Below are 27,708 nucleotides of genomic sequence, written 5' to 3'. Positions count from 1 at the left end.
CCAAAAAAAAAAAAAAAAAAAAAAAAAATTGTTAACGAACAGAGTTTAAAAAGTTGGTGCGACGTTTTCGAAAAAATAACCGTGTGCTTGTCGTGTGCGTTCACCGCATTTTTTTTCTCCTCTCTCTCTCTCTCTCTCTCTCTCTGTCTTTCTCTGTTTCTCACAGGTGCGCTGCAAATCACCGCATCGGACGTGAACGACCAAGGGAAGTACGAGTGCGTGGCGAATAATTCCGTCGGCACGGAGTACTCCAAGTCGGCGATGCTTTACGTGAAAGGTAGGTAAAGTCCGGCGTAAAGTGACGGGAGAATGAGCTTTCCTCCCGGAAGAAACCGTTCCGGGCGGCTTCTTACCCGGTTACCCGGTTAGCCGTTTCAACGTGAATTCATTACAAAAACGTGGCGCGCGCGCGGGTTAAATCCCAGTCGTTTTCCTGTTTGCAATTAAAATTAATGCCACGTAATTAAAGCGTAATTAAACTAAGCTGACGGGGCACAAAGGATTCGCGCGGTTGGATGGAATCGCGTGGCAAATATTATGATGCGGCGAACGCAGGCATTTCTTGCCGGCGCGGCTGCTACTGTCCCACCCGCGGGGGATTCAAGTATCGCGTAATCAAATACTCGGCCGCCAGGTTTCGAGTCCGTACGCGCGTTAATTGCCACCGGAACACGTGCACGTTTCTCTCTTCGCGTTGTCGCTGGGAAAAAAAAAATTCATTTTTCGAGGTCCCACGGATAAAGGAAACGTTTCAGGAGGACGTGTATCATCCCCCACCGTCGAGTTTGACTCCTTTCGGTGTTTCAAAGTGTATTTAATTTTACAGCAACGAACTGCGAACTAGTCTCGTCTTACCGAGAGTGATAATTTTACTTGCAAGTGAGACTTTAATACTTTGTGCTTCGTTGCGTTCGATAAATGTAGGATACTCTGCACGTCGCGCGAGGAATTCTTAACCACTTGCGCTGGCAACTGATTGCGGACCATAACGAGCGACCCCAAACGGTATACAATAGTTCGTTGCTTTCTTTCTGAATTCGTCGGTACGATATCATCGCTGGATAGAAATTATCGAGAAGTAATAATAAATTTATTATTTGTTTTGCCTGTTTTGTTTTGCTTAATTATACTTAAAACTGAGAAAATATTACAATTTTGGGAACGAGAGATTCTGACGCGCGAGCGAGTGTTTTGTTAGCTCGATCTGGATGAACCATAGGTTTTAGATCTTCTGAGCCGAATTGGTTAACAAAAATTTGTCGAGGGCCGCACATAGTTTACATACTTTCTTATCAGTTCAATATAGCCTATATTGTTCATGAGGATATCGAAACAGCTTTTTTTATAACGAAAAAAATACATTGATTGGGAAAATATGTTTATATTAATTTAAAAAATGTGAAAATTTTTCGTTTAAAGTTTAATATTCTTGCGCCAACGGTCAGAGTTACTCATTCATTTTTTGAAACTCTGCTACTAATATATCTCTTTGCGTAATATACTCCACCGATTAGGTCCCGATATCAAAGGTAGGTTTTCAACAAAATTTTCTTCGTTTCTTTTCGCGTACTGCGACTAGTTCGACGAGTCGCGCCCACTTTCTCGATTCCTCCGCCGCCGGTGACCGAGGTAAGATCCGGTGGATCTTTGAACCTGACATGCGTCGCCGTTGGCTCGCCAATGCCGTACGTCAAGTGGAAGAAAGGTCCATCGACGGATCTCACGCCGGATGACAATCTACCAGTGGGTAGAAACGTCCTGACACTGACCAACGTGAAGGAGTCGGCCAACTACACCTGCACAGCAGCCAGCGATCTCGGTATCATCGAAGTGACGACGATGGTGAAAGTGCAAGGTTCGTATCATCGTATCGCGTGCTACTGTGCGCAATAACGCACACAACATCGTGTCGTTTCGCATCGTATCGTATCGTATCGTATCGTATCGTATCGAAATGGATCGAAATCGCGCGTAAATCCTCGGGAGATCGCGCCGGCGACCTATCGAACGTACGTAACGTGAAACGATCAATCAAACGGTCGGTGTGTGCGACCGTGTGTTCCAATGAGAGGCACGCACCCAACGAACCGTGGCGGTATAGGTTCCGTGACTAATCAATCGGCTTACGCGGTGCAACCGTACTTTGTGAAAATTGGCGAAACGTGGGAAACGCGCGAAGAACCGATCGCTATCCGTGCGTTTCGCAAAGTTGGCTTGGCGTTAAAGCCAAGCAGGCGCGCAAAGCATTCGTCAAAGGGCGAGGAGATGTGCATCGGTATAGTTTGGTAATTGCAAAACTTCGGGATTTTTCCAAGTTACTCGAACGGGGATATCTTTCCAATTACGGTGCAAGTTTTCCAAAAAAAAAAAAAAAAAACTCTTTCGAAACTTCTGCTTCGTGAGCCGGGTATCGTAAACTCGTGCGAACGAATGAATTTCAGCTCTGCCAAGTGCTCCGGAGAACGTTCAGGTGTCAGACATCACTGCCACGTCGGTGAAGCTCACGTGGTACTACAAAAATCCGGAGGAGGTCCAGTACTACGTGATTCAACACAAACCGAAGCACGTGCAGCAAGCCGAGGCGGAGATATCGGGCATCACGACCATGTACTATCACGTCCGTAGTCTGAGCCCTTACACCGAGTACGAGCTTACCGTGACAGCCGTGAACGCCATCGGGCGTAGCCCCGCCAGTGCCCCGGTGACAGTCACCACTGGAGAAACCAGTCAGTATTTCTTTTTCCTACCCTCTGTAAAACGCTTTTCTCATTATACTACACATCGGCAGCCCGCAAACATCTCGCAAATGGATCATCTCGCTTCTCGTCGACGCGGCCACGTTCACACCATTTTTCAGGGTCATTGTCGTTGTCGCATCGTCGAGATCCGCGGGGTATTATCGCGCGGTTACTACTACTGTCTCAAACGTTCTGTCGTCAGTAACACATACACACACACACATACACACGTGGCGCCTAAGTTTCACGAGGCTCGACTCGACGCGTTATTTTTTTCGATCGCGTACAAGGACCTTGCAAAAAAGGTGCACCGGACACAACCGAAATAAGAACACGTCCGCTAGAAACCGCGGACAAGAGATTTTTGTCGCGCAGCAACGCGCGAAAAGATAGCTTATTAGCGTCCGGCGAGCGTACAGGAAATTTTTGCACGTAGACAACAATGTTTTTTGCACCTTGCGAGAACGAGGGACAAGTTTTGACACGGTTTTTGAGGGAAATTATACCTTTTTTTCCATGCTGTCCGCCGTGGACGCACGATTTGACTCATGTAAGTGACAAGACATTTTTTTTCCACCTATCACCAAAAAAAAAAAAAAAAAAAAAAAAAACTCCCCTTTCTCTGTGTCGCACCATGTGTTAGTGTTTTTGTCGGATCCGTGTTCGGCGCGTCGCGCTTCGACGTTTCGCTCTGCATTTTTCCGTCTCTGCCTCGCTCTTTCTCTCTCTATCTTTCTCTCTATCTCTCTGTCTCTCTCTCTCTCTCTCTCTTTCTCTCTCTGTATCATCACCTACTACACTCCCACGTCTCTCCGTCTCTTTTCCACGGAGGAAAGAGTAAAACCAATACGCGGAGAGACAGCACGCGAAATTGCACCTTTCCTCGATAAAGTAGCGCACTCTTCGCACCCAGTGGAAATACGAACAGCCAGCCATCCGCGATAACTCCGGATATTCGTATTTTCACCGTGCAATTATACACACCACTCAATCGATTATCATCGAAAAATAATCGTTCGTCCTTTTTTTCAATAGCGGAATCGACAAATGGAGGTACCAGTAAGTTCAATCATATACTAAGAGTGCTGTAGCAAAACGTACTTTGCCTCTTGTCTAATTCTCTTCCTCGTTTTCTTTTCATTCCTCTTTTCTTCTCATATTTTTCTTCTTGTTTGTTTTTTTTCTTTTTTTTTTTACTTGTTTTTTAGTTTCTCTCACGTTTTGACTTTTCGTTCTCTTTCTTTCTCCCCTCCCCCTTTCTTAGTTTTGTTCCCTTGTTTCCTTTCGTTCAATTTCTCTTTCTTTACCCGAAACTTCGCGTTTCATTCAAGCACACGCACATGTTGGCCGTTCGATTCACATCAGCACTCACACCGCAGCAGTCGACACTTATGGCATATGTGTATATGGAGACAAAGGCGTACACCGTACTTGTAGCTAATCAACGAGACACGAACACGTTCTTGGTCATTTCATTAGTAAATTGCGTTCTAATCACGATTATCGCACAGTGCATTCTTTTTTTCTCTCTATCTCTCTCTCTGTCTCTTTCTCTATCTGGAGTTCCTGTTTCTTTTTTTTTCTTTTTTTTTTCTTTTTTTTTGTTAATTGTGGTATTTTATGGTGTTGCTCCCGGGGGTTTATTTGTATCTCTCCTCTCCAAGTGACTAACTAGATTGGCTTGTCCACCAATCGGAACGCGATTCGAGAGAAATCCAAGCTAATTTCTTCGTTCTAGAACCTGGTACTGCGCCACGGAAGGTGGTTGCCCGACCATTGAGCTCCAGCACAATGGTCATACAATGGGACGAACCGGAAACGCCGAACGGGCAAGTGACGGTCAGTCTTTGTAGCTTACAAGTTACACGCTACCGTTTCAAAGTATGTGGACTCTTACAAAGCTAGAAATACCAAGTCTCAGATTTTCTTTTGTTACAATCACTAAAAAAAAAAAATATATATATATATATATATATATATATATATATATATATACATATATATACGTTCATCGGCGAAATTCATATTTGCTTTTTATTTGAACAAAGACGTAATTAATGTCACTTTAATTACATTTAGTTGCACGTTTAGTTGCACACAGACTGGTAATTCTAGCATTGATTATATAGCTCCTTTTCATCAAATTAGGACCGCGCGCGGAATTTTACTTTTCTAATTATAACGTTATGATGCGTGTACACGTACTATGTAAATTGGAAATTATCGTTCGTGGTCGAAATTACTGCTGAATACGTGAACGATATAATGCGTGCCGGGATATTCCGCGCAACTGGAATCAGGCTACGGTTTTTTCTTTTTTTTTTTTTTTTTTTTTTGAAAAATATCCCCGATCCTTGACTACAATTTCCAAAGGTTGCAAAGATTGAAATCAAACAGATACAAAGAAAGGGAGGGGAACAAAAGAAATATAAATAATGGAGGGAACGCCGTCGAAGAAGAATAATCGCGTTGCGTATCTACGAGGCCGTTATTTACCGACGCGGCGATAAGTAATTGCCCAACGCACGAAAAGTGATCGTCCGCTTTAAATTGAACGCAGTGACACGCGTCCTTTTCGACCCGTCCGTTCGATCCCGGCGAGGAAATACGAGAAATACTCGGAAACCAAACCCTCCGGTCGCGACTCATAATTTTTTTACTTGTTTCGAACGTCGAACGATCCCCAATGGCGTTCAACTTTTCCAGAAGCTAAATAGCTAACCTTGACCGGTGTGCTTTTTGTAGAGAATTTTGATCGTACAGCTATTTAATCGTACATAACCTCACTAATTTTTGCACGATATTAACGATACAAAGATCGAACGATCTTTGTGGCGTTCAACTTTCCCAGAACCCGAAGAATTAATCGTAATGAAGTTAGCCTTGTCGAGTTCAGTTTTTATACAGAATTTTGATCATACAACCATTCAATCACACATAACCTTGGTAGGTTTTCACGATACTAGCAATTTACTCTCTTCATCTCGTTCCCTGTATGACAAGCAGCCGTGAAAGTGACACGGTTAACCTCATCATAATGACAAATACCAACTAGCAATTATCGCGCACGCGCAGTCAAGAGCACGCTCATCGAGTTTAATGACTCACGTTCGGCAGTGACGCCGATTTCTCTTTCTTACGGCTGGTCGTCGCGTACACACGTACACGTACACGTAACGACACATCGCGGCGATACACAAGGGGAAAAGGGAATCGGAGTCGCGCTGGATCTCTCGAGTTTCGCGAAAGTTGCGCCGCAGAGACGCTTAACGAGAACGTAACCTTGTTACGCGATTGGATCGACGTTCGCCGCGACACGACGATACGATAATCTTGTCCCGTTATTGCGTAATTGCATTAACGCCTTTGCGCGCATTGAATTTCACACACACATACACACGCGCGCGCGGAGAATATCGACGACCGCCGATTAAACGACGCGGCGAAATCGTAGAATATCGTCGAAGTTTATATGTCTGTATGTACGTACTTTAAACGCGGAGTAGGTGGTAAGCAGCACGCGCCGTTAGTCAATCGATCGTTGAAAAGTGTCGAGCGAGTGTGTACTTCTTCGATGTATTCTGTTTATTCCTACAACTATCATGCGTTCGTTGGAATTCTTGTATCCCCTTTCGTGGATACTTTATTAACCATTTTAGGGGCTATTTAAAAATAACCTCTTGTAATTGCGAAAAATGCCAAACATAACCTAACTTAATAGGTTTAATAACCTAAGATAAAGTAACTGCCTGTTTACGCACGTGGTTCAGGTTGAAGGAAAGTAATTAGGAGATGAAGCTTCGATATGATCGAAATCGGGCGCTGTAAATTGAGCGATGATATTTCGTTATCTGCCTCTGTGTTCTCACGCATTTTTTATCTGGAACACCTCCGCCGTGTTCCGCGTTCTGCGTTCCTCTCGGACAATCGCAATCTAGCTCCGCCATAATTTGTTTTGCACGGTTTACCGACGGAAAAATCGCCCAGGCAGAGAAGAGAGACCGAAGACAATACCGTTCGGAGAGCACTTTATCATGCAATTACGGCTATCTCGCAGAAGATCGACGACACGGGATTCGATCGCTCGTGCGCATGCGCGCTCGCCTCCGCACCGACACTAATTCAGGCGATAATACAGTAATTGTTAAATCTGTGTGCCCGTTGAATGCAAAGAGAAAAAAAAAAAAAACTACGATCAACTCTCGCTTCGTCTGCTCGCCTGTACGCGTTCGTATATCGATCGGTAACACAGTTTGGACGAAAAACAAGCGAGGGGAATATTATCGACAAGCGGCAGCCGCGTGTCACGCTCGGAATTTCGCGGTTTTCGCAAACGGCGGAGAAATTCGTGCGACGCGATCGATATAACCAAAGGAAGACACTCGAGAGAGTCGTCGATAGGAACGGCTAGGAAGGCACACATCAAACGGTGAAATTGGCGGCGTAAAGTTCGCGTTTACTGGCGGCTGTTTCACGACGGTACACGGTACACCGCTTACGTACCGTGAAGAGGGCGTTACGGCGTGACGTCACGCCGCTACGAATACGCGTTTAACGAGACATCGGTGACGTTACCCTCATAAACCTCCCGAGCTCGGCCACCCATCACCCGTCTCCGTGAACCGTTTCCACGAGAATTCTCGACTTTCTTCCCAAGTCCCTAATTCGCTCACTGGACCGAGTTGAACGGCCGTGAATGCGTAGAACATTTATTAATTTCTTTTCTTACTACATTTTTGTGTCGATCTGAAAAAAGGTTCCATACAACGTATGACATACGTACATTGATTTGATTTATTTCCAAATGCGAAAATAAGTAGTACATGTTGCTTCATATACAGTGCGTTTCATATAAGAACGTAGACGCCATTTCTCTGAAAAAGAATATTCCTTTTGTAAAGAAATTTTGCACAGATCGAAAGTACACTTGAAATATACTGTTACACGCATTATCCTGTCCCATAAACTGCATTGTAATGACATGCCACGCACGTCGAGAACATTTGGCCGAAAATTGCAATATTTTTCGTTTATATGGTATATCGAAATATAACCCAGGCAAAACGAGTAATAAATTTATTACTTCCCAGTAATTTATATCCAGTGATATACCGATGAATTCAAAAAAGAATACGACATTTATCATCACGACGCGTTGTCGCGATTCCCATCTTCGTAACAACTCTGTCTCTTTTCTCCAAATGACGTAAGAGTTCGGATTGTTTTCCGTTTGCGCAGGGCTCGATATATAATACACAGGGATCGTTTTCAACGGGCGGCCGACGTCCTCGAGAGTTAGTCACCTTGAGCACCCTTAATTCGATTACTCGTCGATCCTGCGAACACTCGCTTCCTTCGTTGGCTCTTCTCAGTCACTCTTGCGCTCCTTGCTCTCCCCCCTGCCTCCGTTAACTGCCTTTCTATGTACCAAATCGAACGGGCGCCATCAATTTCAGGTAAGTGCACCGAGGGAAGCATTCCACGCCACTGATTTCGCAATAAACCTCTTTGTTTCTCCTGCTGTGTGTACGTGTGTGTGTGTGTGTGTGTGTGCGTGCACGTACGTATAATACACCCAGTATACGGCCAGTAATCGTTAGAAAAAAAGAAACAAAGGAACAGCGCTACCTAAACAACTCGTGTGAAACGATGCATTGAACGACGGTCATCTTTGGGGAGATGTTGGCCGCGGTATTTATGCGAGGATTATGCGAGCACAGGGTGTACAGGTGTAACTATACACGTGGCGTATCAGCGGCGGGTAATTACGCGGCCTCGGAAGTTAGCGTGGCCGTCTCGGCGACCAATAAAGTAAATTGTATCGTGGCCACGGCAAATAATGATAATTAACGACGATCGAGGACCCGGAGTTTCCGACGAGGTTCTCAGTGCTTTTAAGGACCCTCAAGAAACCGATCCGCTTTGCCGGAGAAACTACCGACAAAGAAACCGTTTCCTAGCCATATCTCCCCCCGCCTCTCGACGGACGGACCCTCGCGCGCTTGGGGAACCCATCGCGTGCATCGTCGCCATCATCTTCGACGTATACATAATTTCGTTCGGTTGCTCCCTAATCGAGACCTGTCTCGCTTCTTCTCCCTCTCTGTCTCCTCTCGCCCTCCTCCTCCTTCCTCCGTTTAGTCTTGGTTTACTGCGTTTCCCTTCGTCGTCGTCGTCGTCGTCGTCGTCGACGACGACGACGACGACGACGACGAAATAGTTCCCCTATTTTCACGCATCAGGTGCGTCACGAAGCTCTTACAGTGCCCGGAGGCATCGATCTCTCGGCCACTCGAATTCGGCTTGGTCATGTTCAGTTCAGGGCAAGTAAGTAAGTAAGTAAGTAAGTAAGTAAGTAATTTCGAAACAGGTTGCCGATGGCTCTTCTCCTTTAGGCAGGGTGATCAAGGCGCGCGAGGTCGAAGATATCTCTCTCTCTTTCTCTCTCTCTCTCTCTCTCTCTCTCTCTCTCTCTCTCTCGCTGGTTCTTTGCACCTAGAAACGAAAACCGTACGTAGACGAGTAGGATCGAGGTAGAAGAAGGTTGAGATAGGGGGGTTGCTCGTCGCTTTGAGGGGTGGTGGACGAAGGATGGACCGAGGGAGAGCCAAGCGGCCGGGAGGAAGGAAAGGGTACGAGGAAGGTGGCAGTAGAGGGTGTAGAATGGGTCGCCGGTAGAGGGTGTAGAAGGGGGACGAATGGGGGTGGCGGTGGTCGTGAAGGGTGGCCGATGGTGGCGGACGCGGGTGGAAAGCGAAGAGAGAGAGAGAGAGAGAGAGAGTGAGAGAGGAGAGAAGGAAGGGTGGAATGGGGGGACGCCTAGCTGGAAACGCGTCGGTTCGCCGGCACACTAAGTATAGGCGTCCTCGCGACGCCGGCCGTCAATATACCACCCCTAACTAACCCCCCGGGGTCCGTGGGTGTTACTGGCTGGTAGAGAGCGAGAGACGACGCGAAGAACGAAAGAACGGGACGCGAGGAACGTTGGTGCGAGAAACCAACGGGGTTGGCGAGAAAGGAGGAGTGCGACGAAGAGAAAGATAGCGGAATAGATGTTGAGGGAACCGAGAAGGAGAAAACACGACGAGGGTAGGTTACTTCTGCACGAGGGATCGTCGTCGTCGTCGTCTTCGTCCTCATCCTCGTCGTCGTCGTCGTCGTCGTCGTCGTCGTCGTCGTCGTCGTCGTCGTCGTCGTCGTCGTCGTCGGCGTCGTCGTTCCCGTTGCCGTCGTCGTCGTCGTCGTCGTCGTCGTGCTCCTCGTCGACGTCGTCCTAGTCGTTGTGTGTACGAGTGTAGGTGGGCACCATCCAACCATCCTATCCCATCCTATCCTCCTGGCGCTATCCTATCCTGGCGTAGCTTAGTTTAGCTTAGGGCCCTGCCATCCGGGAGGTTGCTGCCATCAGAGGGAAAGAGGTAGAACGGCAACAGAGAAAGGAAGAGATAGAGAGAGAGAGAGAGAGAGAAAGAGAGAGACGATAGAACGTAGATAGAACGAGGACGGATAGATACCGTACGACGAGGGTGAAACAGAGAGGAAGAAGCACGCTGATAAACGAAGATAGAGAGAGGAAGAAAGAGAGAAATAGGAGAGAAAGGAAGATAGGCTATCCGAGTATAGGGTTGGTGGTAGGACATTGCGGATATATTCGCCTCTATCCAGCAAACCGGCCTCCTCCGCGCACGGTGTAGCAGCATCCTCTCCGGCGTTTCTCTCTCCTGGCCATCCTGCGACGTAATCAGCGAGAGAACCACCACCCACTCTCCTCCTCCAACCCACCCACCATCGACCCCTTTCTGCTCCACCTCCTCCTCCTCCTCCACCTCCACCTCATCCACCTCCTCATCCTCTCTTGCTCTTCCACCTCATCCCGTTCCCTCCCCCCGTCCCCCTCCCCCCTCTTCGTCTCGCGTCTCACCGCGACCACCTACCACCATCCCCCTTTGCTCCTGTCCGCTTTGCGCTACCCCTCGGCATCCCTTGCTCTGGCTGCCGTGGCATGCATCTATCCGGACGTCTATCTACCTATCTATCTCGATGCACTGGGTGTCCGCTCGAAACCGGCTTCCATTCCCTCCTCCCTCTCTTTCCCTCTTGACGCGATTCTCCTCTCTGTTTCTCTCTCTCTCTCTCTCTCTCTCTGTCTTTCTATTTTGTGTGAATCCTACCTTACGGTGACGATCCAGCCGCGAGACTCGGACCCGTGATGGGATAGTTTCGAGCTAGATCCTTAATGGCGATCGCGGTTCCAGATACCTGCCGGTAATTCTCGATGAAACACACGGTCTAGAGTATATATACATATGTGTGTGTGTGTAATATCTACGCGGCAACCGAGGAAAAGAGTAAACGTATCACGGTTCCAGCCGTTCGACGAAGAATTCTCTGCCGTTATCGGCAAACTAATTAACACGCGAGGACGCGTTTGGTTCCATCGGTGACACTTTTTATTAACGACACGCGTTAGTAGTTCAGTCTCGAAACTAACCTCACGCCCAGGCTCGCGTCTTTGTGTACCCACCCCGCCGCCTTTGAATACATTCTTTTCAATCTCGCGGGACAACGTTGATTTCATTCATAAGTATTCACGGTTACTTCGGTAAGATCCGGCCTGACGATCCTTAACGATACTCCGCCTTATTTAACGCCAGTTTCTCAAAAGTGCTTGAAGTTCCCTTTAACGGGGAAACTTGCTCCCGTAAGCGAACAGCAAGAACCAAAGTAACCATCGAGTCTGTGCGGATTAGAAAAAGAATCTTGAAGTAACCTTTGGTAAAAAGGGAAATCTCTCTCGCAACATCTCTCGGAACAATAACTACTCAGCCGGCAATCGTCGAATCATCCCTCTTACGATCGAATTAGTAACTTGACGCCTTGATTAATTACTGCTCGTCCGTTTGTTTCGTTTCGTTCGGAAACAAAATAAAACATCTGAAAAAGAAAAAAAGAGAAAATTATACATCGACTTGTGTCTCGTAATTATAATTGTTACAGTTGTAGTTCGACTTGTTTCAACCTTTTCGGGAAGTTTCGCGTTTGAAAGAATGTTGACGTCGTCGAGTAACAACGAAGCAAGTCTTTCGATTGCTCTATACAAGAATTCGCCACGCGAATTACGAAGGTGCGCAAGGACAAACGACCGTACGGGAGTACTGCTCTCGGGTATACATGTGTATCTGTTATTGTGATATGGATGTTAATAGGTTAGGGGGTCTCCGGAGAATGTGGGGTGAATCACGATTTCGATAAGGGTTTATATTCCTCCCGTTCTCGTCCATTCTTGCCTCCCTTCCTCGTTCTCCACTCGCCCTGCCTCCCCTTCCCTCCCCTCCTCTCCTGGGCTCTTGCTCTTCCTCTTTCTTCTCTCTCATCGCTCGTTCGCCTCTCCTTCTCGCCGTGCACGCCTCTCTTCCTCTTTCTGCGTTACATCGCGTTCTAGCTGCCTGCCTGGTTCTCCCTCTTCTTCCGCCATTTGCTCATTGAAAACCGGCTCTAGGGCTTCCAGCGTGCTGAGTTTGCACGTATATGGGTCCCTCTTTCTTCCTATCCCTCTCTTTCTCTTCTTTCAGCGAGTCCTGCATGCGTGCGTGCGTGCGTGCGTGCGTGAGTGAGCGAGGAGTAAGTGAATACGCGTGTGTCTGTATACGTACGTACTTACTTTATAGCGCCGACGTCAGAAACACGTGTACGGCTCGTTAGAGCACGGCGAGGCACCGCTTGCCGCCCCGCTTATGTATCACGGGTATTCGTAATGATCGGCCGTCAATGGGAGCAGCTTAAACGGTTCTTCTCCACCTCCACGGTTCTCCAAACATTTATAATTTACACTCGTAAACGCACCGTGATCTGATCGCAGAAACTTTTCCGCCATTACTGTGCCGGCCTCTACGTCATAACCTAACGACAATCGATATCGATCGAGTATTAGGTTTGACAGGTTTAGCAGATTATTGCCGCCCTTTTATTGCAACCATTTAAAGTTGTTGGTAAGGTAGTTCATTTACAATTTAAACTCGTAAACACACCGTGATCGCAGAAACTTTTCCGTCATTACTGTGTCGGCCTGCGTTATAATCTAATGACAATCGATATCGATCGAGTATTAGGTTTGACAGGTTTAGCAAACGTTTGCCGTCCATTTATTACAATCGTTTGAAATTGTTGGTAAGGTAGTTCAACAATTGTATCGATTGGAAACAAAGTTCAGAGAGTATACGCAGCTTCTCCCTTTAAGTTCATTCAACGCAACGAAAACGAATAGACGACGCTGTGTGAAGTTTAAAACTAGGCTCGTGCCGCGGTAGTTCCATTCTCCGCGCTACACAATCAACGGTATAATCCGTTCAGTTGGCCAACGAAGTTACGAACTTGCTCCTCCGTGTCTTTCCAAGTCGAAAGTATTCCGAACAGCTGTTCCCGTCACGATCAACGGCGGGGAGAGACCCACGGAATTTTAATAACGTCAATTGCGATGTTTCCTGCCGCGAAGCTGTTTGTTTATTTCTCCCGGATCCAGCGATCTTCGAAGTCGAACGTCACGTGACGAGCTGCGATCGAAAAAGTGGAAACGTGTTTTAATTTTACGAAACGTCGTTCGAACACGTTCGAACACGTTCGAATACGTCTTACGCCAACGTTCGTCGCTACGTGAAAATAAAATAAAATGAAATAAAATCGCGATATTTGGCACGGATAATTGATAATTTGATATTTGGATAAAATAAAGATCACAAAAATCCGTCTCGATCATCGGGAATTTGTCTCGCACTACATTGACTTTGAAGGTTAGTACTTTTTTTTCTAATGACAAGATGGCATAGTACAACGTAATAGTAATAGAAAAGGTGTATGCGTCAACTTCACGAATCGCGAATATCGCAAATAACGTAATCGACTTATAATGTGCGGAACGAAGTAAGCCGAATTGAAGCGAATGTTTAGTCGATTACAGATATCGCGCGTCTTTTCTATAGAAATATTATTGATCTAACCTCAATTATTTCGCGGTGATCACGTGTATAAGAACATCAGTGTAACTTTTTACATACTCGTCGCACCGTACTTGGCGAACTATTAGACAATTCTACAATTAGCACGAAAATTAAAAAAATATTTCATTATTAATAATAATAATATGTATACTATATATATATTATTAATAGAATTTTATCTTTGCAAATAAACTTACAATTTCATTTTCAGATACAATATTAAAATTTAAAAGTTAATTGCTATTAATTAAAAAAATTAAAGATAAATTTAATATAAATTTCACGTCCGAGATTAACTGAAATTTATGGAGGACCTGTAAATTTGCTAAATTGTCCACACAATTGCGAGGGATGTGAAAGACGTGTAAAAATGTCCAGTTAACCTTTATCGATAAACGTAGTATATAATTATTAATTGTACCATAAACGACTGCCGTATGTAATTATTAATTATACCATGAACGACTGCCGGTTTAAATATCGCATGGCCAGCGATGTCAAAGCGTTTCGATTCTCTTGAATGACGACGAATCGCAGACGAGTGTTCGCTCATTGTCAATCTTCACTCTTTAAAATCCTGTTGGAGTAGCCAGACGGATGTTTCATACCGCGTTTACACAGGCTTAATAAAAATTGTTGCGTTGTCGCGGGCGAGGCATTATTATTATAGACGCAAATCGGGGTCGCGCGATAAAGGTCTGAGCGGGGCTGAACCGTGTGTCCCCGGTGTCAGCCGACCTTTCCCTCCGACGACACGACCGCTCGCGCGAGCTACTCGCGCGAGTTTGATTTTACAGTTTTCCAAACATACGCGAGAGCATCGCGACGACCTCGGTTCGCAAGGCACATGGTAAACCCGCGTAGGTGTAAACTCCAGGGGGGCGTGGGTGTATGTGTGTGTGTGTAGGGCGCCCGTGCAGCTCGCCGCACGTAGAGACGGGGCGCACACAGAGGAGCTTGGTGGAACATCTAGCCAAGGTATATAGGCAGGCAGGGACTAGGTACTATCTAGTATCTAGTAATACCGGGTACTAGGTACGTACGCGCCGCGGACGCCAAATAGTGGTTCGCATATTCAGAGAGATAGCGACGTCGCTCGGTGCGATCGCCCCTGATTTAGGCCTCGTTCCCTCTCTCTGCCTGTGTGTGTGTGTATATGTGTGTATGTGTATATATATCTCTCTTCCTCAGGTCGCTCGTCCCTGTCCGGTTCCCGCAGCCCTCCGTATCTGCCTCTCTGTCGCTCCTCTCGTCCCTCCTTTCCTTCGCCCCCGGTCGTTCCCATCTCCCAACGCGCGCGCCAATACATCCGTGCCCCGGCACCGCTCGCCCCCGTGTGTTGGAACCGTGCACGTACACGCGCACGTACACATAGCGGCTCTCTGGTCGCGTCCACGGATAACGTCCTCGATACGGCGGCCAGCGCCGAGCGCACGACATCGAGGCGTCCCGAAAAGCGCTATCTCGCGGCACCCCGCTCGAAGCCGACCAATCAGCGCTTCGATCCACGCTTTCGACCGTCGCGCTTTGATCATGTACCCTGCGACTGATACCCACGAGCATCGTCTCGGCGTAAATCACGTCCTCTCTCCGTCCACTTCCGTGAACGTAGATCGAAAGGGGAATTATCGATACCGTGCGCGTCGCGGAATTAAGGGATTTTTGTCCTTTCAGATTTAGATTGTCGCAATCTCTCTCTCTCCTCTCTCTCCTCTCTCTCTGCCGACGTAACGTTTTTTAAGATAGTTCAATCCCCGGCGGCACAAGGACGTTTTCCATGGATTTTCTGCCATGTCTCTCATTTTCCTTTTCGATGACCAATTGCACGACGACGTACAAACGTTGTCGTTTGCGCGCTAATTGATTAAACCCAAGCATACGCACGTTGAACCTCGTAATATTGTGAAAATCGGAATATGATGAACCTGATGAGAAGAAAAAAAAAAAAAGGGGCACTTTATTGGAGAATAAAGTCGTTCATTTTCTCTTTTTCTTTTTTTTTTCTGACCAATTGATATTTAAAAGGTTAATTTGACGTCACTGAGCAACGAACACACAAAATTCCGGCTTGATCGGAAATTGATTAACGAGTTATACCGGGGAATTATCGAATTATCGATCGTTAATAATTCGCGAAAGTTACGCCTTGAAACTTCACCGGTGTGTATTTTATATATTGTATCGATCGTAGTTGTAGTCCAACTAAATCGCGACCCTCGTAAAAAGATTATGGCGCTGACACATCGTTCTATCCGCTTTAAATCGTTCTGCCGCTCGGAAAAATCTTCGAGCCTTCTTCGCAGCAAATCAAGTTTACTCTCGAGAAAGTGTGTTGTATGCGAAGTTTCTGAAACGCGCGTGATCCTGTACACAACAAAAATAAGGAATTTCCTCTTATGTATCTCTTACAATTAAAGAATCGTCCCCAAACACGCGCAAATATGTGACAAAAACGTAAAAACTTATCGTTTCCAGTTTTAATTAAACAGTGCACGATCTTTCAAATAATTTGGCACTTCAACATCTTCCCAGCACAGGGATGTTTGATGTGAGAAATTATTATTTATTAAAACTATCATTGTACAAGTTTTTACAAATAATCGTACAATTTTAATTTAACTATTGTAATTTGATTAATATGCACTGTAGCAATCGATTTCAGATTTTCGTTTTTCGCAACTGTTTAAACGATACGAGCATTTCTGTCGAAATCTGTTTGGACGTAATCGTATAAATCTATTTACATTAATTAATCGTTAAAATTATAATGATTTATATGTGGAATGCGATTGCTTTAGCGTTAACAGACATTCTCGTTAATTTATGTGACAATCAAGATCCGGTATATTTGTACGAAGGTGTTGAAACGTATAAGCGTGATATCGTAAGAACAAAAAGGTCCGAAAATCTCGAGTACCTCAGATTCTACGAGGACAATACACCACGCGTCGAATAATTCGCGTAATGCACGAGCGTGAGCGATATTTAAGCGAGAGACGAACCAGTTCGACCAGGCAGTAAATTATCTCGGGCGACGTAAGCTCGTGGTTGAGAGACACTGAGCGCAGCTGCCGCGGCGCGGCGGCGGTATCTCCGCGTTGTCTGCTACCTCACACCCTCGTCTTGCGTCCCACGTGGGTGCCGGTCGAAGGGGTCGCGCGGAATGATGGTGACGCGCGGGGGCAAGCGAGGGACGGCCGGGGAGGGGGCGGGCAACGCCAATGGGCGAGGAAGCGGGGGACCGAGGGCGCGTTCGAGGGATGGCGGCAGAGAGGCAGGGGTGGATGGTCGGGTGAGGTTAGGTCGGGTGGACAGAGGGGGCGGAAGTGGGTGAAGGGATCGAGGGATAGCCGCACCACCCACTGACCATCTCTCTGCCCTACCCCTGGCCCAGGCTACGCGCTCGCAAAAAAGACTGCCTTCTCTCCCGCTTCCAAGACACGGGAAAGGGCGAGGCGCGACCCCTTCGGCTTCGATTTCGGAATCGACGGCCCGGAACCTTCCTAAATTTGGTGCAAATCGCAGCAGCTCCCGACAATCGCTCGTTGAGAATCTCGAGAATTTCGTTTTTTGTCACTTTGTTGTTTATTTTACGGGGTGAATCGCGCAAACAGATGTTCGCAATTCACCCCGCAAGTGAAACGGTAATTTGGAAAAAAAAATTCGCATCGTTGTGTTCCGTAACAACGTAATTGGCTCTTTCTGTTTTTCTTTTAATTTCTGTCTCTCTTCCTCTCTATCCCTCTCTCCTCGTCATTTTATGAACGGTGGTCGCTTCCGTTATACGGTACAATATACCATTCTACGCATAGATCATAATACAGTCACGTAGGTCAGGGACCGAGAATACGCACGAGTTGCCACGTGCTCGGCACCGTATTTGAATGCGCCTACTCTTCTTGTGTGGAGACGATTAGTAGTTGTGTGTGGGATGTATTTACTCTTTAGTATTATTATTATTACTTCTGCGTTTCCACGTGAGGCTAACGGTAAGCGGCGTTACGTAATCTATCGACAGTCGGTAAAATAAATTCAGACAAATTCAGGTAGTTGACAAATTCTGTCTTATCGACCGTTGCAACGTAACTCACTGTATTATCTCGTTACGAGAAAGTTGATTTAAAGTCCAATGCAACAAGTGTTTTGCTTATTGAATTACAAATGCGTTTCCCTCTATTTGTGACATCACATTTACAATATTATTTCTGTTTACAGCCGAAACAGCTAGGATCACCGACATGGGTACAAAAGTTTCGAAAGGGCAACTGCTTCGAGTGCGCGACATTTCTCGCCAGCTTGCTACTAGGCCAAGGATACAATGCGTTCGTAATAAGCGGTTACGCGTCGAGGGAGCAAACGTTGTGCGATTTGACGCGAAAATCGTGCCCCTGTGTGCCGCGACCGGACAAACAAGCGGAACGAGAGCCGAAAGCGGAACAACCTGAAATCACCAAGTACAAGTTTAAGCTCATGACAGAGTATAATAGTCAATTTTTGTTAAAATTGGAAGAAGAGGAGGCGAGGAAGTTGGAGGAGAAATTACTCTCGGACGAAAAGGAACAACAAAAATTGATCGAAGTATCACAATCGATTTCCTACTTTTTTTTTTTTAATTCTCCCCTGATTGTGAGAAAAAATTACGTTTGGATTTAGGAACTGGAGCAGCTTCCACCGGATGAGTATTGGGGACACAGAATACACGGCTGGGTAGCGATATTGCCAGAGCTAGATGGACCAAGGGACCAGGAGATTCCTTGTCCACTTTTCATCGAGCCTACCACTGGCGTGTCTTACGGAGCCGCAGACGATGACACGGCCCAGTTGTATTTGGGCGTGGAAAGTATATGGAATGACAAGAATTATTGGGTAAACATGCAGTCATCCGCAGGATCGTGCGCGAATATAGCGTGGGATTTAACGAAAGTGGAGCTGTGGGAACACTTACTACCCGGTGAATCATGGACAATGCACGAAGCGGAAGAGGTCGACGAGGAATCTGGCGTGGAACACGAGAAACACCTGGACATGCCAGCTTCATACGTAGATCAAATAAATATTAGCGAAGCAGGTATATGAAAAATGTTGAGTCAAGCATTGGAATGTAAGTGTGTCGATACATTGACAGTCTCGCTTATTAGAATTTGAGAAACGGTTCCCAAATGGTACGAAAACGACATTTTATAAAAGGACGAAGGTTGAACGCTACGCGCCGTATCTTCAGCCGAACGGCTTGGTGCAAAAAATCACCATATACGACGATTACGATTACACGAGTCCCATTGAGGTGTACGAGAATTATGCGAATAGATCCGACAATCTGGTGAAATCGCGAAAAGATCTAAATAACGATACAGTTGTGGATTACTATGCAAGAGGCCGAGCAGATCAATGCAAAGGTGGTAGTTTATTACCGTCATTGTGCCTTGATATGCTTAGGATTGATTCTCCTTGATGAAAAATGAAATTGCAGAGCATCGATACTTTGTCAGTGCTCCTCATTTGTCAGTGGATAGCGAGCGAATTTTAGATTTCTATCACGTTGCGCGCTTCGATGGTCTATCTAAATTCGAAATGCATCCGAATTACTTGACGCAACACTTCGTCGACCGCGATGATTTCCTGTATTATCGGTAAGCGGTAATTCGTAATTTTGTAGTTAAATTGTAAACGATTAAAAATGATTACACGATATTACAACCAGTGTTTCGATCGACTTGAGTACAGGCACGTACAATTTTCGCGAGAACGAAAGAGCTCCGCTCCGCACGATATTCATTATCGACACATATCGGTAAAGTAGAATTTGATAATTGTAATTTTTGAAACGTCGCGCGAAAATCGATTAATTTAAGGTATTCTAATTTTGCAGAATATCGTCGAGAAATTTAATAGAGACGAACGGATAAAAGCAAGTAAAAACATAGCAATTCGTGAATTTGCTATTGACGAGAACGAAATACGTCTTACGTATCACTATCATCCAGGGCAATTTACAAGAGTTCTGCGAACATACATAAAGCCACCGTTAGCAGAAAGGGGTGAACGATTGGTTCTTAATGTATCCACGATGCAGGGGTATACTGTGAGTGTTCATCACTGTATTAGAAAATTAGAAGACTATATTGTTCTATTTGCAGCCTCTAGAGGAATCTGAAAAGTCTCTTCATTTATTATACGAGCTAGAGACACAACTAAAGGAGGAAGATGTATCTGTATCTCAAGTTAGAGCAGCAGAAAAGGAAATGTACGCATTTCTCGAGACAAGAAACAAAGAATACTTATTGCCAACACTATCAATATCCATATATGATAAACTCAGAGAGCCAGAATTTCTGACGGAAGCGTTGATGGTATGAAAATAATAACGATGCACTTTTTTAATCTAAATAATTAATATATGTTTTGATAATTGATGTATTATTAAATACAGAAAACAAACGGTCAGGAAGATATCACGGAAGATGTAGATTATTTAAAACCGTATCTGGCTCGTTTAGGCAATCCATCGGAACTATCAAATATTGACGCATATTTTGTACAATATACGTGTCTCAATGATTACAAACAGTTACTTGTACAGAGAGCGAATAAGATCTTGCGTGAGTTTGATAGATATTCGCAAGAATTGATAAAAACGCAAGCGTTACTAACACAGGTCAATAAATTTCCATCAAAATGTGTTATTTTGTACATTTATTTGATACAAAATGCAATATAGAAAATCATGTATTTTTTTTCGTCTTTTATAGGATGGAGATGTAACCCGCGAAGAAGAAGAAAACCTATTAGAGAAAATAAATGAAATAAACTTTCACTTACAAATGTTGGAAACCAGATTAAATCGGCATAGAGACTTAGTTCCTATAAGATACGAAATGTTGATGGACCACTTACAACAAAGTCCGCATCTCGCGATACTTAGAGATGACTCTAAGTGAAACAACGTTAAAGGTGATACTTCACTGAAAGGACCAAGAGCCCATTTGTCCAATACATCGGCCTGAAACAGCTTTGTATTAAAAAAGAAAAATCTTCAGTCTTCAACGAAAAGTTTGCACGTTTACCTTCGTCGTCAAAAGTGGCCAACGTAAATTTACTAAGTTTGTTAGTAAAACTTCCGGTACTGGAACCTATCGTATGATCCGTTAAACGATCAGTGTTCGTCACATCGCCGTTAGTTCCGTGACGACGATGATCCTCGGCAAAGCCAGAAATCAACGTGTCCATCATTATTGCCTTAAAACGAATTCACACGATTAAAACTGTTCAAAATTAACATGAATCAAGCGCAGATCGTACTTGTCTTGAGAATACTTGTAGAATTTTATAAACTCGTGCCCCGTTCTCTCGCACAGGGAACTGTAGAAACAAACACGGCAGACAATCCAAATTACCTTCGTCGGAAGGTTTCGCCATTTCCCAGCTCAGCTCAGAATACCTTAGACCCAATAACAAACTCTGTAGAAAAGTTATTTTTAACGTGGTACTCCGGCAATTATCGATCATTGTGCGATATTTGATTGCTTACGCATTGGACGTCGTCCACGATATATACACCTGACGAATTAATAGCAATGAGTACGTGCATGTCACGGTTTGTGATCCACGATGCGAGCCCTCTCACGGGACGTTCGATTTGACCTTGAAAGAAAGCCGCTCCGTAACACGGCAAACTCCAACAAAACTCTAAATACTTTCTGACAAGCTTTCGCGAGTTCGTGTTAGTTCCCGTGTGATTTGGTATCCGTTTGTATTGCTCGAGCAGACGAGCCTCTGGTGCTCCTTTTCCCCCTACCAGTCCCAATCCGACACCAAGCCCCAATAACAAACTAGGAGAAGTGTAATGATGAGGCAAGAATCGGCCACGATGCTTCCTGAAAAATGCCAGTGTGTGACTTTGAGGATTGTACGGGCCGAGTTCAATGCGTGCTTGCAACGCTCCCAGACTTGCATATCGTGCCTGTCCCTCACACGGATAACGCCCTGGAACATCAACGGATGTGTTACACGCAGCATACGAAAAGATTGAAATGATTAATTACCTTGCAGCACGTTGTTTCTGGCTTCTGCATACAATAATTCCAACACTTTAGCTTCTTTTATTTGCTCCTCATCCGATCGGGAAAGAAATACATTTCTTCTAAGGCATAGCAAAGGCTCCTCATCTGTCTCTTCCCTCTGAGAACTGTATTTTTTCACTAAGCGATTCCACTTTGCAGCCAGCTCTAAAGGCTTATGATTCGGATGCAATTGAACCTCCAATCTTGAAGAGCAAAGCCACAGGGCGAAAACCGTTTGGCCAGTGAATAAAGGGGTTCTTGTCAATCCCAATTCTCCTTCGGATTGTATCATTGCAAGAATTTGATGCGCGGTAGAACTGTGTTCAATGTCCATTGTTAAAAAGATTCCAGTCATTAAATACACAGCTATTCTTACGGTAGACCTCCCCATGTTTAGATATTGGGATTGGTTCACTATCATTGCTAAAACGAAAAAAATAATTGTAATAATAAAGAAAATATACATAGAATCAAATGTTTATATGAGAACGTTATTGCTTACAAGTCGAAGTATGTCCATCAGATTTGTAGTCATTTTGATAATGACGAATATGTTGTCCTCGCCTAATTGCACAGTCTTCTTGAGTTTCCATGCTTTTTAATTTCCAACTAATTGAAGTTTGGAACTATATCTTTATTTGGATTTTTTAATTTCATTTCTTAATATTAACATTGACCTGATGTTCTCCTGTATATTTCTATGTCATTTCTCCAGGAGGGTTATTCAATGAACTACAAAGGAGTAAATTACTAATATGTGAACGGAGATAATATTAAGGAAGTTTTTTTTTGTAATAAATAACTTTTTTCTTTGCACCGAACAAATAAAACTGCATGGTAGATTTCAATTAATTTTTGCAAGATTTTCAACCAAAATACTGCTCTGCTGCCATCTGAACTAGGGAACTAGTTATTGATTACTTCTCCTTTTCAGGAATAAACCCTCTTGGCATTACGCGTAATTTATTTATAAATTAAGGAAGGAAAAAGATATATACAATTAAGCCAAAATGTGTCTCCTATACATTTTATATTATCTATTACAACAAACGTACAAAGTAATATTAATTTTATATTTGCATCAGAGTTTGTTTTATAAAATTATGTAACTTTTCGTTATTTATAATTACATATTTTCGTAATATATTGAAAAATTAAATGTCTAGGTGAAAAAAATCAAAATTTCTTCTATACTAGAAAACTTAAGACACAAAGTTTTCGAACAGTTGTCTTCAACTAAGGAAATAGAAACTGTTTCTCTTTTATAAATTTTTAAGATCTAAGAATTATATTAAGTCTGCTACATTCATCGGCATCTCATCAATTTGCGTCGAATAATATTGTTCAATATCTCGAAGAATTCTTATGTCGTCGGTTTTTACAAAATTAATGGAAACACCTTTTCTTCCGAATCTTCCCGATCGTCCTATTCTGTGAATGTACAATTCACGATTATTGGGCAAATCATAGTTGATCACGAGAGATACTTGCTGAACGTCTATTCCTCTTGCCCATACATCAGTTGTAATTAAAACACGACTGTAAAATAATAAAAAATAACCAAAATTAACAAGTTTCATTTGTAACGTTACAATAAAACAACATACCTTTGACCAGATCGAAATTCTTTCATGATGTTATCTCTTTCTTTCTGTGGCATGTCACCATGCATAGAGCAAACTGTGAAATTCGCCTCTCTCATCTTCTCAGTTAACCAATCTACTTTACGCTTGGTATTGCAAAAGATAACTGCTTGTGTTATTGTCAGTGTATCATACAAATCACACAGTGTGTCAAATTTCCATTCTTCTCTTTCAACAGCAACGAAGAACTGTTTTATTCCTTCTAATGTCAATTCATCACTGTAAATAATAACGTGTTAGCTTGGATGAAACAAACAATTTTCCTTGATCTCGAGGAAATTGAGTTTACCGTTTTACAAGAATACGAATAGGGTCCGTCATAAATTTGCTAGTCATTTCGAGGATCTCATGTGGCAATGTTGCAGATACTAACACAACCTGTGTTGCGGGTGGCAAATATCTATATACATCGTAAATTTGTTCCTTGAAGCCCTTGTTTAACATTTCATCAGACTCGTCAAGGACTAACATTTTTATAGCTCTTGTTCTAAGAACTCTCCTCTTTATCATATCTAAACATTGAAAAGATAACAAAATTTACTAGTAATATTTTGCATAATATTCTTTTATGATCAAATTACCAAATACTCTTCCAGGTGTGCCCGACACAACATGCTGTCCGTAATCCAACTTTCTGATATCTTCCCCAAGATTTGTGCCACCTATACAAGCGTGACATTGAACGTTCATAAAATCACCCAAAGCCAAAATAACCTTCTGTATTTGAGTTGCCAATTCTCTCGTGGGTGATAAAACCAGCACTTGTGTCTCTCTGACTTGCGTATCCAACGATTGCAGTATAGCAATGGAAAATGTTGCTGTCTTGCCTGTACCAGATTGTGCTTGTGCTATCACATCCCGACCTTTCATTATAGGTTTGATAGATCGCTGCTGAATCGCGGACGGCTTTTCGAAACCTAGTTTTAAAGTATTGTGTCACAGTTAATATCGAACCAGTGTGCAATTCAATGTAATGCGAACATATACACATGACAACATAGTAACAAATCAGGTTATGTTCAAGTAACACAAAGAAATAAGAGTTTGAGGGCTACCGTAAGCGTAAATTCCGCGCAACAACTCATCCCTGAGCCCCATGTTGTCGAAAGTTGGAATAACTTCCACATCCTCGCTTGTTTCGAACTCGACGTTTGATAAATCTTCTGTTTGCGCGACGCGACGTGACTTCACCTCCGCCATTTTCACGATTTGTATGCAAGGCTATCTGACACGAAGATGGCAAAATGGTTTGAAGTCAAAGAGCAGCCAAGTCGAATCCTTGCAATAAATCACTAAAAATAAATAAACAAATTATATTTATTTTTTATTTAATTAAAATTTTATTTATTTTTCTTTTTACATAGCAATATGCAGCATTGTACAAATAAGCAACTTTCAACGAATTTTCGATCATAAGTAAATACAACTTACGTGTAGTCACTAAATTTACCATCAGCGCCGCGACCATCAGCGACCATCGCAGAATGTTACTAGTCTTGTTGTTGCATGGATTTTTTTTTCTTTTTGTAAACACGAGAAGAGTGTGGAGTTATAAGCATGTAAAAATATTTCAATATTTTTCTTCAATTTTATCGCACAGAGTAATGTGTTTTTGAATCAAAAAGTGATATTTGAACTCTGCTTAAGAAGAGGTTACGATGAATATTAACGTAGCGTTGGACGAACATTTGACAAGTAACAGTTGCGTGAAACTTGTGATCGAGCTTTTGAAATACATTTTATATCAGAAACAGCAAATACCCTTCACGTGCGATTCACTGTCTCAACTGAAAATGAAACCGACTGACAGGAATTTGTCTTCCATAAGAACGTTGTTAAGCTCGTTGAAAAGCACCTCGGAACAGTTAAACTCGCAATTTCATCAGAAACACTGCAAAATCAAAGAAATCGCAATACTTATCGGCGCAACAATAATATCACCGAAATTGCACATTAGAATTGAATTTCCATCCGATATTCTCAATAGCCAGGAGCACTTTGAATGCAAACACGCTTCCAGAAAACCCTTGTTAAGTTTAATGAGGTTAGCAATAAAATTTGATAACACTCATGAAGAATAATACTTGTCGTTTCTTACTAATAGTATCATTTGATTTGTAGGTCAATATTGGAATGTCCTGAGTTTCAAGCTGCATTGTCATTGCCACTGAGCCCTACGAACACCTTTGTGCTGATACAAAAGAGTGATGATAATTTGGTATCAGAGTTCTTTTTGCCTAAACCTCAGTATATACCTTCCAATCAGAGTTCCAATTATTTTGTAATTAAATTGCAACACAATGATCAAGTAAGACTGAATTGCAATTGCATGAACTTAGTGAAAGTTTATAACGAAGTATCCGAATCTGATACCACTAGGAGCAAGGATACTGAATTTTTAAATAAGTCAAATGTGAGTATCGTGCATGTTCCTTATCAGTGGTATCAATCTAGAGAAGTGATCAGAGGATTCAAATTTTTAAGATGACCATAGAATTTGTTACTAAGACTATAGCAAATTTTTAATTGGCCTTCAGTATTAGATCAATTTTTATACGGACACTGTGTATGTTAATCATGATATTGAAAACATATAGGTAACTACAAAAGTATTGTATAGGTTGTAGTTTTTAAAATCTTTTATAACAACTTGTTAATATTGTAGGATATATATTGATTTACATATTGAAATCATATTGATTATAAATAAAATTATTACTGAACCGTCAAACAATTACATATTTTTTTATCATTTTATTGTCATCTATTTTACATACAAACTTACATACTGATATATGTAAAATTTCTACGAAATAAACGTTTCATTTTATAGCATTGCGTTGAGAACTATTCGTCTTTTAATTCGTAAATTCGAATTTTTAAAATTCGAAAGTCGTTACTCGTAATTATTCTGAAAAGCAATACTACCAGTCCGCCTGCCCAACTGCATATCATTAGAACTAAAGGAACCTTGAGAATGTTTGTTACAATATTTGAATATTTCTTGTATTGTCAAAAACAACAAAAAAAAAGGTGAATATTTACACCTGAATATTACCTGCAGGTATGAAGTTATATTACACAGATAATCAAGATCGCGTATATAAAAGTGATGTATTTTCATGCATATCTTTATAATCTCGCAGTCACTGTAAACAAGCTACTTGTAAGAATCGTGAATTCAAAATAAAATTTAACATTGATACCTTACATCCACAACTTTTTTGCATATATTGTACATTTCGGAAGTAATGTTTCTCATGTTTTTGCTAAATGCTTTATATCCTTGTTGGAAATTGTAATCCGTATACATAGATATAATTGTAAATGCAAAGTTAAAGTACATTGCAGGAAATACAATTCTCCAAGGATCTGGATATCTGTATATACAAATATCTATGTACATATAAATATAATTATTTAAATTAATATTCCAATAATAAAAGAAACATAATTGACTTGCATTGATGCATCATCATGTCCACCTTTACCACAGATAAAGAACAGAATGAACCAAACAATTCCAAACGTGCAAGATGAGAAGCACATTATTAAATAAACGCGACATATATTTTCGTGCTGACAATCAATAAAAATATACTTCCACCAGTCTGAACTGTTGCATACGTCGTCAATATTTTCCAATTCTAATTCTTCTCTTAGTAGAACAACTTTTGCCCACAGTGGGCAATTGCCTCCGAAGATCTGTTTCTTTATGTTTTATATAATACATTAAATTTACGTAAAACATCAGTAAGAATCATTATTAATTATACCCATAACATGTAGAATAAAACGCTCGACGCGTATCCGCTAATTGCGCCTAGCAAATAGAGGAACATTTGCACGTATTTCCATAGGCAAGAGATCTCCATCGCATCGCGTACGATAACCTTCTGATATTCTTCTAAAAGTTTCATCGAGTCTTTCGACGTAGGAACGAAACATACGGACAATTAAATTCACAATTCATACCCTTCGCCGTACCGGTGAATCAGTGCGATTGCGCGTCAAACTTCATTCGTATTAAAAAACGTAGATCTGATTGGTCAATCAGGGGCAAACAAAATTCAAACGTCAACGAAATAAACAAATTTCAGGAATTTCGGAAGATCGCTTTACGGTGTACAATATAAATCTTACGCTGCGTGTAAATAGCTCCAGTTGAGTGGACATAGGCGGCGTTGCACCGTAGCAAGAATCAATCGACGCGTTTTTAATATTCATTGAAAATGATGTCCAAGCTGGATTCCGTGAGTATCGAGTATGGTAG

The 27,708-nt window shown here is 42.9% G+C and overlaps 6 protein-coding genes across 10 annotated transcripts in view; 3 read left to right on the top strand and 3 right to left on the bottom strand.

The window, feature by feature from the left end:
- Positions 1-4,671, top strand: part of LOC122529609 (tyrosine-protein phosphatase Lar-like) — a 24,064-nt gene extending 19,393 nt beyond the window's left edge. Inside the window, exons 3-7 of the mRNA XM_043655894.1 lie at positions 167-277; positions 1,580-1,855; positions 2,442-2,726; positions 3,774-3,797; positions 4,477-4,671. Of these exons, the coding sequence (XP_043511829.1) occupies positions 167-277; positions 1,580-1,855; positions 2,442-2,726; positions 3,774-3,797; positions 4,477-4,643 (863 nt within the window). The 3' untranslated portion in view covers positions 4,644-4,671. The remainder of the gene's footprint in view (positions 1-166; positions 278-1,579; positions 1,856-2,441; positions 2,727-3,773; positions 3,798-4,476) is intronic.
- A 9,870-nt stretch (positions 4,672-14,541) lies between these two features.
- Positions 14,542-22,262, top strand: LOC122529643 (dynein regulatory complex subunit 7). Its single transcript, XM_043655952.1, has 10 exons — positions 14,542-14,582; positions 17,948-18,310; positions 18,386-18,800; positions 18,871-19,128; positions 19,203-19,362; positions 19,457-19,523; positions 19,602-19,814; positions 19,870-20,082; positions 20,163-20,387; positions 20,482-22,262. Exons 1-10 carry the CDS (start codon positions 14,580-14,582, stop codon positions 20,668-20,670), a joined length of 2,106 nt encoding a protein of 701 aa, XP_043511887.1. The 5' UTR covers positions 14,542-14,579; the 3' UTR covers positions 20,671-22,262.
- Positions 20,476-22,670, bottom strand: LOC122529645 (FERM domain-containing protein 8). 4 transcript variants are annotated; one of them, XR_006306838.1, is made up of 7 exons: positions 22,295-22,666; positions 21,775-22,215; positions 21,261-21,715; positions 21,032-21,190; positions 20,797-20,968; positions 20,627-20,732; positions 20,476-20,514 (listed from the first exon to the last, which is right to left on the bottom strand). XR_006306838.1 is itself a non-coding variant. In XM_043655957.1 (6 exons), the coding sequence occupies exons 1-6, from the start codon at positions 22,383-22,385 to the stop codon at positions 20,692-20,694; spliced, it is 1,359 nt and encodes a 452-aa protein (XP_043511892.1). In that variant the 5' UTR covers positions 22,386-22,667; the 3' UTR covers positions 20,476-20,691. The 4 variants fall into 4 exon arrangements, 2 of the variants coding, with proteins under 2 accessions (XP_043511892.1, XP_043511891.1); XR_006306837.1 differs by having other exon boundaries at positions 20,627-20,968; positions 22,295-22,670; XM_043655957.1 differs by having other exon boundaries at positions 20,476-20,732; positions 22,295-22,667.
- Positions 22,671-22,807: 137 nt separating this feature from the next.
- LOC122529647 (eukaryotic initiation factor 4A-III) lies at positions 22,808-24,952 on the bottom strand. The gene is made up of 6 exons (XM_043655959.1): positions 24,867-24,952; positions 24,491-24,727; positions 24,017-24,352; positions 23,725-23,947; positions 23,400-23,654; positions 22,808-23,331 (listed from the first exon to the last, which is right to left on the bottom strand). Exons 2-6 carry the CDS (start codon positions 24,633-24,635, stop codon positions 23,079-23,081), a joined length of 1,212 nt encoding a protein of 403 aa, XP_043511894.1. The 5' UTR covers positions 24,636-24,727; positions 24,867-24,952; the 3' UTR covers positions 22,808-23,078.
- LOC122529651 (MAD2L1-binding protein) lies at positions 24,950-26,356 on the top strand. 2 transcript variants are annotated; one of them, XM_043655968.1, is made up of 3 exons: positions 24,950-25,479; positions 25,557-25,848; positions 26,269-26,356. In XM_043655968.1, the coding sequence occupies exons 1-3, from the start codon at positions 25,094-25,096 to the stop codon at positions 26,302-26,304; spliced, it is 714 nt and encodes a 237-aa protein (XP_043511903.1). In that variant the 5' UTR covers positions 24,950-25,093; the 3' UTR covers positions 26,305-26,356. The 2 variants fall into 2 exon arrangements, with proteins under 2 accessions (XP_043511903.1, XP_043511902.1); XM_043655967.1 differs by lacking the exon at positions 26,269-26,356 and having other exon boundaries at positions 24,957-25,479; positions 25,557-26,253.
- Positions 26,166-27,702, bottom strand: LOC122529657. Its single transcript, XM_043655976.1, is given in 5 exon segments — positions 26,166-26,423; positions 26,425-26,584; positions 26,642-26,815; positions 26,899-27,146; positions 27,212-27,702. Coding segments are annotated over 5 exon segments (867 nt in total). The 5' UTR covers positions 27,356-27,702; the 3' UTR covers positions 26,166-26,282.
- Positions 27,703-27,708: the final 6 nt, after the last annotated feature.

Source organism: Frieseomelitta varia, unplaced genomic scaffold, assembly GCF_011392965.1.
Source record: "Frieseomelitta varia isolate USP_RPSP 00005682 unplaced genomic scaffold, Fvar_1.2 scaffold_3, whole genome shotgun sequence".
NCBI classification, from domain to species: Eukaryota; Metazoa; Arthropoda; class Insecta; order Hymenoptera; family Apidae; genus Frieseomelitta; species Frieseomelitta varia.
Note: the sequence above shows the minus strand (reverse complement) of the source record. Positions and strands in the feature narration are given on the sequence as shown.

Excerpts from the sequence above, each read along its gene's own strand:
- LOC122529643 (XM_043655952.1), top strand. Across the intron at positions 19,524-19,601 it reads TTCATTATCGACACATATCG|AATATCGTCGAGAAATTTAA; the intron begins GTAAAGTAGAAT and ends CTAATTTTGCAG. Across the intron at positions 20,388-20,481 it reads CGCAAGCGTTACTAACACAG|GATGGAGATGTAACCCGCGA; the intron begins GTCAATAAATTT and ends CGTCTTTTATAG.
- LOC122529645 (XM_043655956.1), bottom strand. The coding sequence starts at position 22,385 with ATGGAAACTCAAGAAGACTGTGCAATTAGGCGAGGACAACATATTCGT. Across the intron at positions 21,716-21,774 it reads CAGAAACAACGTGCTGCAAG|GGCGTTATCCGTGTGAGGGA; the intron begins GTAATTAATCAT and ends TTGATGTTCCAG. Across the intron at positions 21,191-21,260 it reads TCGTGGACGACGTCCAATGC|AGTTTGTTATTGGGTCTAAG; the intron begins GTAAGCAATCAA and ends ACTTTTCTACAG.
- LOC122529647 (XM_043655959.1), bottom strand. The coding sequence starts at position 24,635 with ATGGCGGAGGTGAAGTCACGTCGCGTCGCGCAAACAGAAGATTTATCA. Across the intron at positions 24,353-24,490 it reads GCGCGGAATTTACGCTTACG|GTTTCGAAAAGCCGTCCGCG; the intron begins GTAGCCCTCAAA and ends CTTTAAAACTAG. Across the intron at positions 23,948-24,016 it reads CACACCTGGAAGAGTATTTG|ATATGATAAAGAGGAGAGTT; the intron begins GTAATTTGATCA and ends TTCAATGTTTAG.
- LOC122529651 (XM_043655967.1), top strand. The coding sequence starts at position 25,094 with ATGAATATTAACGTAGCGTTGGACGAACATTTGACAAGTAACAGTTGC. Across the intron at positions 25,480-25,556 it reads CCCTTGTTAAGTTTAATGAG|GTCAATATTGGAATGTCCTG; the intron begins GTTAGCAATAAA and ends TTTGATTTGTAG.